This window comes from Antrostomus carolinensis, unplaced genomic scaffold (genome assembly GCF_000700745.2).
Source record: "Antrostomus carolinensis isolate BGI_N321 unplaced genomic scaffold, ASM70074v2 scaffold47789, whole genome shotgun sequence".
Taxonomy (NCBI): domain Eukaryota; kingdom Metazoa; phylum Chordata; class Aves; order Caprimulgiformes; family Caprimulgidae; genus Antrostomus; species Antrostomus carolinensis.
The window spans coordinates 1-9,994 of record NW_010340298.1 but is presented as its reverse complement, the minus strand read 5'-3'; the positions used below and the strand labels follow the sequence as shown (position 1 = coordinate 9,994).

The 9,994-nt window shown below is 45.6% G+C and overlaps 1 protein-coding gene across 1 annotated transcript; it reads right to left on the bottom strand.

Annotated features, from left to right (window-relative positions):
- Window positions 1-518: 518 nt before the first annotated feature.
- Window positions 519-8,684, bottom strand: IRF2 (interferon regulatory factor 2; the record flags this gene model as incomplete). Its single annotated transcript, XM_010176100.2, has 3 exons — window positions 519-1,863; window positions 3,261-3,307; window positions 8,520-8,684. Coding segments are annotated over 3 exons (524 nt in total), but the record flags the coding sequence as incomplete, so codon positions are not given.
- Between the last annotated feature and the right edge of the window lie 1,310 nt (window positions 8,685-9,994).

Sequence of the window (9,994 nt, the reverse complement as noted above, 5' to 3'; positions counted from 1 at the left end):
GTGAGCAACTGTACTCTGCATCACTCATATATCATTGTTATTCTTCTTATTATTTTAATTTTATTTTTACTCTAATTATTAAACTGTTCTTATCTCAACCTACAAGTCTCCTCACCTTTACCCCTCCAATTCTCTCCCCGATTCCCTGGGTGGAGGGGGGAGAAGGGGGGAAAAGGACGGGGGAGGCTGCGAGTGGCCATGTCTTGTTTGGCTGCCACCTCAGTTAAACTATCACACCTTCCATGAGGTCTCTTGCTCAAAGCCCAACCACAGAGTAACAGCAGAAGAGGTGCTCCAACCTCTGCACGAGACCAAACTTGAGCATGCCACCTGGTGCCTCTTTCCACCCCGAGCTGCCTCAAGCACAGTACTTCCCATCCCGTTACACGGGCACTCCCGAAATTGTAAAGGCATCTCACACTAACAGCTCACTCTGAGAGCTCACATTCTCCTATCAAACCCATGCCATCTGGGACTTCTGAAAGATTAAAAAAGAGAGACAAACAAGAGGATTATTAAAAATTTAACTATATACCATATTTATTATCAATCCACAGGATAATCTGATTGCTACATGAGCTCATAAAAGCTATTTCACCTTTACAAAATTAAAAAAAAATGTGCCACAAGGATGTAATAACTGCTGATAACCAAGGACTAAATCTTAAAATTATAAATTTGCTGTAGAAAAGATTAAAAAAAATTATATTCACTTTAGAATTTTACTTTGAATAAAATATTCCCCTGTATAAAAAATAAAAAAGCTTGCTCTGGTTAGAATTAGAGTATTTTTCTTCTTCTTTTTTTTAAATCTGGGAATTTGCATAATATCTCTGTAATAGGTTTCTTTTTTTTTTTTCCTATTGTACCACGCGGCATTCAAGCATAGCAGATTAGAAACAAACATGAGAAAAGCAGTCTTAAAACATATGAAATCCACATGGGAAGTTTTAACTTCCTTTCCTCTATTCTTTAAAGACACTTTAGCAAGAATAGACTTGGAAAAGAATACAGGTGGGGAGGGACCTTCAATGTGCCATTAAGTAGAGCAAGGTAATAAAAGGCCTTTCGTAAGTGCTTTCTTAATAAGGTGCAGAAGCAGACTGCAACGTTGCTAGTACTGCACTATGTACAATATTCACAATAGATTTTTCTTTATTTAAAAATATTCCAGCTAGTTCACATTTTCTCTTCCATTCTGAGGCTTTCAGTTCCATCACAGCCTTGACGGCAAGAAGCGAAGCAGCACCACTTCCCTTGTGGTCGGTTGGTCCTCTTATGCAACACTGGAACCTGTGAGTGGGCCAAAGTTCTTGGGTTGTTTTCCTACGTAGCAACCTTGGAAATCCGCCTGGGTTCAGGTGTACATACTGGTGGCTGGAGTCCTGAGTTAAAAACACTCCGGCACTGGAGTCGGACACAGCAATGTTCTCTATTGCCAAGGCTTTACCTTAGATTTGTCTCGTGTGCGTCAAGGGATGAACCTCTCCTAGAGAAACGTAAAATACAAAACCAAACGAAACAAAGCTAAAAAACCACACTGTCAAAGGCTTAGCAGCTCTTGACTCTCGACTGGGTGATGTCTGATGTTTTCTTGATGACGCTGGCCCGTGTCTCGCGGTCTGGCCGGCTGCTGCTTGTGGAGGCTGTGGACGCTACTTGTGGCAGAGGGATGTCTGGGAAAGGGGGCCAGGAGCTGTTGTAAGGCAATGGGCAGCTTTCTTCTTTGATGGTGACTTGGAGGTCAGGCTTGTTGGCTACAAAAGTTGCCATGCTGGGAAGCATATGAGAAGTGTTCCTCATTCCCAGATTGCTGAGATACTGTTTGCCTTCAATGTTTTTCTTCTGCCAATGAAGTCGACCCTAGAAACAGGGGGGAAAAAATAAGGGAAGACTATATGAGCGAATGTAACTTTGCAAAGTGTTCCAAGTAACAAGATGAAGACAGAAACATCCACAAATGGCACAGGAATTACCCCATCTCTAAAAGCCTGAGCCTCTAGCTGCTGGCTTTGAATGTCTTTGCTCTCAGTCACTTCTCCTTTTCTGAAGTCATGTGCCTAAACCTTGGTGGCTCTACAGCACTCAAGAGGCTCTGCCCACTCTTCTGATGGAAAAAACAGGCTTTATTCCAGTATGCTGGAGACAAAAATGGACACAGACAACCACTCAGAGCTCCAAATGGAAGTGTCTCCTCTCTTACCAGAGAGAGCAGCCTCCTGCCAACAGGCAGGCATGGAGACCCAAGATCTCTCAAACAGCATCACCCAAACTGTCTACACAGATGAGGCTGCTGGGAAAACCACTGCCACTTGATGGCATGTCCCCCATCACATGGAGGAAGTTTGCCAAGGGAAGATGAGCATCCAGTCCTTTCCCCATCACACATGCCACAATGGCACGGAGTGTCAAAGGAGGTTTGCAGAGTCATTATTGGCAGTCTACATATGGGCTTCACCCTAACCAAGGCACAACAGACAAAATCAGGAGGGTTAGCTGTGCTACTATACAGCTGGGCTTCAGAGGGCTTTCTAGGGGGCACAGCAGGAGAGAGATTTCCAACAGGCCTTCTCCAAAAATGCAGCTGGAGCACAGGACTTCTAAGTGCCCTCAGTGAGCTTCCCTCGACCTCTAAGAACTCACAGAGACTGGTAGGTCTGGTCACTTGATGGCAGCCCCAAAAGAAAAGGCAAGTGCTGGTTTTGCATAGATGCAGCTCAGGAAGCGTTTGTGGGGTGGGTATTTTCTCCATGGATTTCTTTCACTCAGCAATACCCAACTGACTGCTCAGGAAAGCTTTTTGCCTCACATACCTCAAACATTCAAGCTGGATTTCTATCATACGTGTAAGCGTGTAAGCATTTCCTCCAATTGTATGAGTTCAGGTGCCATTTAAGAAAAACAATGTAAGCCTGCTTTCAATCAAGATAAAATACTCACTACCCAGCAAAGTCAATGCATCATATTAACAAACTAGCTGGCACTGTTAATGGCTCTCCTGAACATCTTACCATGCAAATTAATCTCCTTGTAGTTTGGACAGATGAGGAGGAAAGAACTTGTAGAGATATCCATTCTGTGAAAATCATCCAAATGTCTGTCTCCCTTCACCTCCCTGCTTTTTTTTTCTCTCTCAGCTATTATTAAAATGAATACTCCACTGGTCGATAAGAGTTTCAAATGGAGAAGGGGGAAGAAAACCTCAGGACATTGCTCTTGAGACCTTGCTCCAAAGTGCTAAAAATTCAGAAAACACTTACCTCTATATTTTCTTCATCACTTGGAACGCTGTCGGTTGTTTCACTTTCTGTCAAACAAAACAGAAACAAAAATGAAACTCACGCTATTCCATCTACAGTAGCAAAATCCAGCTCAAGAGGTCTGATCCACTTCCAACACGTGGAAGCAGAGTCAAGCCAAACAACTAGAAAACAATGGAGAAGCTTGGACCCCCTGCCGCAGCAACAGCAATCCAAAGGCTAGACAGCTGCGCTCAACAGCTGGGGTAAACTCACATGTTTATCACAGTCATACCCTGGAAATGGCTACACCCTGGAAAAGACAGCAACGGAGAGGGAAAGTAGATTTGTGCTTTCTGGGCAGAAGGGAGAGCCTCCCGAAAGCGGGGCATGCCTCCTCTCCCTCATCCTCTCTTGGTAACTCCAGGCCTGGCAAAGAGCAAAGTTCTGTCCAAGTCCTTATTTCTACCTCCCTGCAAGAACAGCAACAACTCCACCCCAGAGGAGGTAAGTGTATTTTTGTTTCATTAACTGTTATCTCAGCTTGCCACCTCAAGGGCTTGTTGTCACTTCTGGTGCTTTATTACTGTGTTACACTTTGTTCTTGTTTCACTTTTGCCACCTGCGCAGCTCCCCCCAGCCTATTTCTCTTCACCCACAGCAAGCAGAAATGCTACTATCTCCAGCCTCATCACCTCCCTCCGCTGCTCACGGTCTCCCTCACCCTCATCACTTCAACCAGAGTGCAAGCACAAGGGCACAGCTCCAGCAGGATGGCCATTCACCTGCAGCTACATTCCTCCCTTGCAGAAGAGCCTGAAACCCAGGAATTTTGACCACATTTTGAAACCCACATGTGTCTGAATGCAGGTCTTCCAGTGTCAGAGAGTCGGGCTCCTCTCCCATGGGCTACTTGCGAGTTCTGTGCCTCAGATACACCCGAGACAGGGCACAAACCCTTCTTTTCAGGACTCGTCTGCAGCAATGGCTGCTGCCTTCAGCACAGCTGCCCGGTGCCCAGACCCTCACCCAGAAAAGCAGAAGCCTGGATTGCAGGCCCCCTTCAGCTTGTGGGGTTTTGAACCCCTGTGTCTTATTTCCTGGGAGGATAACCCTAGGCATCTATCAGCCTACCAACAGCATTTGGCAGAGGTCTCCAGCTGAGCAGATAAGGCTCATCCACACCCTAAACCAACAGGAACACAGAAATTACCAGGCTGAAGAAACGCTGAGATGAGTCACTGTAGTAGGAGTTCTCAAGTCCCAGTTTCCACTCTCCACTCTGTGTTACACATTTTAGCCCATGCAGAGAGCTCTGCACAGCCCCTGCACCTCTGTGACCATAAACCACGATCCTGCCTTCCCAGGATGCATGAGGAACCTCACGCAATGCACCGGACAGGACACGAGTGCTAAGGGTGCACGGTCTGTGCCTCCTGGATCGTGCCCCTGCGCATCTTCAGAGAGGCTGGCAGCACCTTGCCCTTCTCTCAGCCAAGCACTAGGGCCATGCAGAGGGCTGTAAACCAAGGGTCTGAATTGCTCTTTCAGCCTCCAGGATCTATGCTGCACCCAAAGTCCTTCTGAAGCAAGGAAGCAGGCAGCTCAGCTACTCCAGACTACTGCTTCCAAAGCCAGCACCTCCCCTGTGCCAGAGTCCCCACCGCAGCATGCAGTAAGCAGAGGAGCAGTCCAAAATGTTAAATCTACTGCGAAGCCCTGCAAAGTTAACACTCTGCAGGGCTTCTCAGTCACTGGCCCAGGTAAAGAGAGATGTGTCAATGTGATTAAGCTGGATCATTAAGCCACACTGAGGGGAGGAGAGGTAGAAATTAATCTGTGCAAAGGAGAAATGGCCCTGGAGATAGAATCAATAGGAGGAATCCACACAGAGACAAGAAACAGATATTCCTTGACATGAAGAAACATGTGGCAACAAAAAAGAGAGTGATGCAGCTGAAAAGGAATCCATCCTTGGTGTTTATACATAACAAAATGCTGAGCAAGAGATAGCACTATAGTTAGCAAAGCCAGGGAAGCTAGCCACTCGGGCATGGAAAGTTAGAGAGGTTATTTCAATCAAGAAGGTTATTTGAATCAGCATCAAACACAAGAGGAGGCTGAAAAGAGCCTCAGTACTAAAGAAAATAGATTTCATAGACGTCAGTGGAAATATGAGAAAACTCACAAGGGCCACTCATATCATTTGCCTGAGTAACCTCAGAAAGGCATGAGAGGTGTTTTTGAAATAAAACAGATTTATGTAGGACAGCTGATACCTCAGGCTACTTTTTTGTTGTTGTTGCTGTTGTTTCAGAAGAGCTAAACTAACTGTTCCTGCAGAGCTGTTATGGCCATACTCCTTCCTGCCATTCAGCTGTAGCACCTGACAAAGCAGGCAGCTATACTCAGCAAGCCCATGAGCACAGTGCCAGGGCTCCTGGGGTTCTCCTGTACTGGTTTGTGTGGAACATCACAAAGCCAGAAACAGTCACAAGAGTGTCCTACAAGTTTCAGGGTTCTAACAAACCACAGACCCCTATCCTCACTCCTGCCTCAAGGACAAACACATGCTTTTTTTTTTAAAAAAAAAGAGGTTTATAGAAAAATTTGGGCTGGAAGGGACCTCAGGAGGTCTACAGCCCAATCTCTTGCTCAAAGCAGGGGAAGCTACAGGACTGGATCAGGTTGCTCAGGGCCTTATCCAGTCAGGTCTTGAAAATCTCTGAGCACGGAGGCAGCAACAACCTTTCTGAGCATCCTGCTCCACTGCCTGACTGTCCTTGTGATGAAAAAGGTAACATTTTTTCTTACATCCAGCTGGGCCAAGTTCTCTTGTTTCAATTTATGTATGCTGTTTCCCATCCTCCCGCCATGCACTGCTGTGAAGAGTCTGGCTCTGCCTTCTCAATAACATCCCTGCAGGTGGGGTCAGGTCCTATGAGGTCCTCAAAACTGTCTCCTCTCCAGGCTGAAAAGCTCCAGTCCCTGATTATCTCCTCACTGAGTGATCCAGCCCTTGATCATCCTAGTAGCCCTTCCCCGCACTTGCTCCCATTTGTTTGTATCTTTCTTGGGCTGAGGGGCTCAAGACTGGACCCAATACTCCAGATGTAGTTTAACTCGTGCTGAGTAGAGGGGAATAATCACCTAGATCTACTGGCCAGGCTCCTGAAAGCTGGTGGCCTTCTCTGCGGCCAGGATGCTCTGCTGTCTCATGTTCAGTTGCCTTTCTGCAGAGCTGCTCCCCATCCCATCAGCCCCAGCTTCTATCGCTGCAGAGGGCTCTTCCTTCCCAGGCACAGCACTTGGCATCTGTCCTTGAATTTCATAAGGTTTCTGCTGGCCCATTTCTGCAGTCTCTCCAGGTCTCTCTGGATGGTGGCCTTATTGCTACCATCCATATCGCGTGGTGTCCCCTATTTGGTGTTCTGTACACTTTGCAAATGTGTACTCCAACACCTCTTCTGCTCATTGATATATAAAATACAACTTGTCCCAGGACAGACTCTTGCAGTACTCCACTTTTTACTGGCCTCTAGCTAGAGTAACCAGGATCATCAAGCGGTCCTTGAGATGCATTCAAAAGCATGTCAGTAGCATGAAATCATCTCTGTGTCATCCAAGTTATGGGCTAGCAGGTCCTGGTCTAAGTTAGGACAGCTGAAGGCCATCAGGATACTAAGACAACTTAAAGGGATAGTAGAAGTACTTCAGTCATGCCTCATTTTCCTTATGCAAGCTTGTTGCATCGAATTTAGGGGAGGCAGCTCATGACTTACTCATCTTAGGGCGGTTCTCCTGCCACCACACCACCCCTCTCTATCATCCCAGGCCAAGCAACCACCATGCTTTCCAGACCAGTGACTTTTGTTTGCATTCCAAGAACTTAGATCCTGCAGCTGAGGTTAAAAGAAAGTATAGGAAAAGTTTTGCAAGAAGCAAAACTTCCTGGAAAGAGGACAAATGTTTCAAAGGCTCTGACTCCCAGCTGCTAGTAAGTTAAAGCACCCTCATTCCACTGCCTTGCGCTTTCCAAAGCCCTTCTAAATGCTCTGGCCATGACAGACTAAACACACTGGGAAGCATGATCGTTTATCAACATGTGTGAGACTAATACTGGAGGCTATTCAAAGGAACATCGTGCTATCCACTCAGACCCAAAGATAAAAATTCCTAAATACATATTTTACAAAAATGTGTCTGGAAGTAATTTCAGCCTAATGAGACAAAGGCAAAACCATGTGTAAAATAATATACTGCATAGGAAACAATTAATACTTAAGTTTGCCTAAAAAGATTACATTTATGTTTCTACCCAGTCTCTGGAGGCTTGCAAGTTAGCAACATGTTAAAAAAAGAAGGACACGTTGGATCTGAAATTTTTTTTGCTTTCAAATGTGGCTTTGCCCTGCTTCCTACGGAAATAAGGCTTAAATGATTGCAGGGACTCTATATAACGTGTCCATGTGTGCATTTGTGTCTGTTCTCCCCTAACAACTTCTGAACACACTGTTAGACTTGGATAAGGGATAAATGAGTGCCAAGGACTCTTTAACTTCCTACCAGTTTTATGAAAATGAGAGGCCAGACAAAAAAGAGGAACCATCAGCACCCTGACTGGGGGCGAGGGGGGCAGGAAAGCTTGTTATCTCACCCCTTTTTAGGTATCAGAGAATCCAGATGGGAAGCAGACGTTGGAAGCCAGACGCACACAGCCCTGCCACTCACAGGATCACTTGTTATCAGTCACTATATGGCTGTTCTAGTCTGCAGACTATTTGTAACAAGACAGATCCACTCCCCCAGGGCCCTCAGCTCCACATCTGCCTTATGTATCATTAGTGCAGCCCTTGGCACTCTGAGACCACTGTGCTAGGCACTGAGGAAACATACAGCAGAGAAGATCTTTAATCTTTAGGAAGTCAGGGGGCAAGGGCAACACACTATATTTACAGCGCATCATTTGTACCACTGAAAATGCACCTCTAATAAAAGATGAAAAGACCTCTCTGCATTATATCTAAAGAGTTTCTTCTTCCATTAGTCACAGGTTAAAATCTGCAGCTTGCATCTCCAACCTCAGATCTGCTGAGTTGCTTACCAAGGTGAAATGAGGAAAGAAGATTGTGAGTTTTTGAGTTTAATTAAAAATGCAGAAGGCAGTTGAACAGACATTCCTGGATCTTTGCCTGCTACCCTAGAAGACCCCCCTCTTCCCCCACTGTCTTCCAAACATTTCCAAAAAAAATGAGTGTAAAGAAATGCCAGGATGCTTACCTGCATAGGATGAGACAGGGGAGATCTGTAGGGGGTAGAGCTGGCTCATGCTGAGGGGCTGTTCATCGCTTTCTGTTGTCACCTCCACTACCTGGCAAACATCAGGAGGATTGGCAACTATCACCTGCTCCTCGCTGCTGCCATCAAAGTGCGGCTGTCCTACAACTTGGGGTTAGAAACAAAAAAACTGATTACTCATAACATCTCAGCCCTGCTGGATCTCTAAGAGCCCGTCCTTGGAGCCTGCTTGGTATGTGAGTGAGATTTCAATACCGTCTCAGTACTTTCTTCCATGCCCACCACCTGTTTTCAATGGGCCTTCTAAAGGAAACCTGTGTGATTTATTTAGTTTCCATCACCTTCAGAGACATTTTTTTCCCACTTGTGATGACTGAAAACGCCTAACCCTCCCCTGTCTCTCACCCATAAGGTCCCTGAGCCCTCCTTGACATACCAGCTGTCCAGAGGCTTTCTCAGGGAAGACTACAGCTACACTCCTCCTCCATCCAGAAACATGGTCTCACCAGGACATATGGACCATAGTAATCTCTCCTAATCTGGGAAAGCATCCTCACCCAGCAAACTTCCAACATCCTATGGCCTCTGGATGCTCTCATGCAAATTATGCAGCAGAAGACCACAACTGGCATGCAAAAAACTGGCCACATGGTCATGTAAAACACGGTGGGACTATGATTAAATGAATGACATGAATCTATGAAAAATTTCTCCCTGAATTAAATGCTTGTTCTCACTGATCTTTGCCATGCCAGGGATGGTATGTAGAAAAGCACAGTTGTACCTGTACTCTGTACCCCCATGGTCTGTGACTGAAAGCTACAGTCTGGTTAATTATTAACAGAGGGTTTTCCTGTTCCCCCAGGCACATGATATTTAATACTTGACATTTAAGGAACATCATTACTTATTTCTACAAAGTGAAGGCACTTGGATGCCTTGCAAGTGTCCTGAAAGGCTTTGCAGACATTAATTGTGCTACACAACACCCTTCTGAAACAGGACAATAAATCGAGGTATCAAGAACTTAATGGGCAAAGCAAAACTATGGTGAAGCCAGAATCTCACTCCTCTGAAGCTTCTCGAGACAATTCCCTCTGTCTTGTACAACTACCGTATCGATACCAGCACCATGAACACATGGCAACTGCATTAATCCAGCATGGAGCTGAAAGCCACTAGCTAGATTTGAAGAGCACACGGGGATGGAGCTGTCTCAGTGGATGGCCAACCTGAATCCACAGCTGTCCAAGAGAAAAGGAAGGCCTACAGACATCTTTCACTGGGACATAAAGCTTTGAAAGGAACAATCTTCACATAGACAAATTCTGTATAAACATCGTGCTGTGTTGTTAGGAATTCAGACAGTATGGGGTTTTTTTGACTCATGATGGGAAAAAAATGTAGGTAATGAAACACAGTAGATTGGCTGGATGGTCGCACTCAAACAGTTGTGG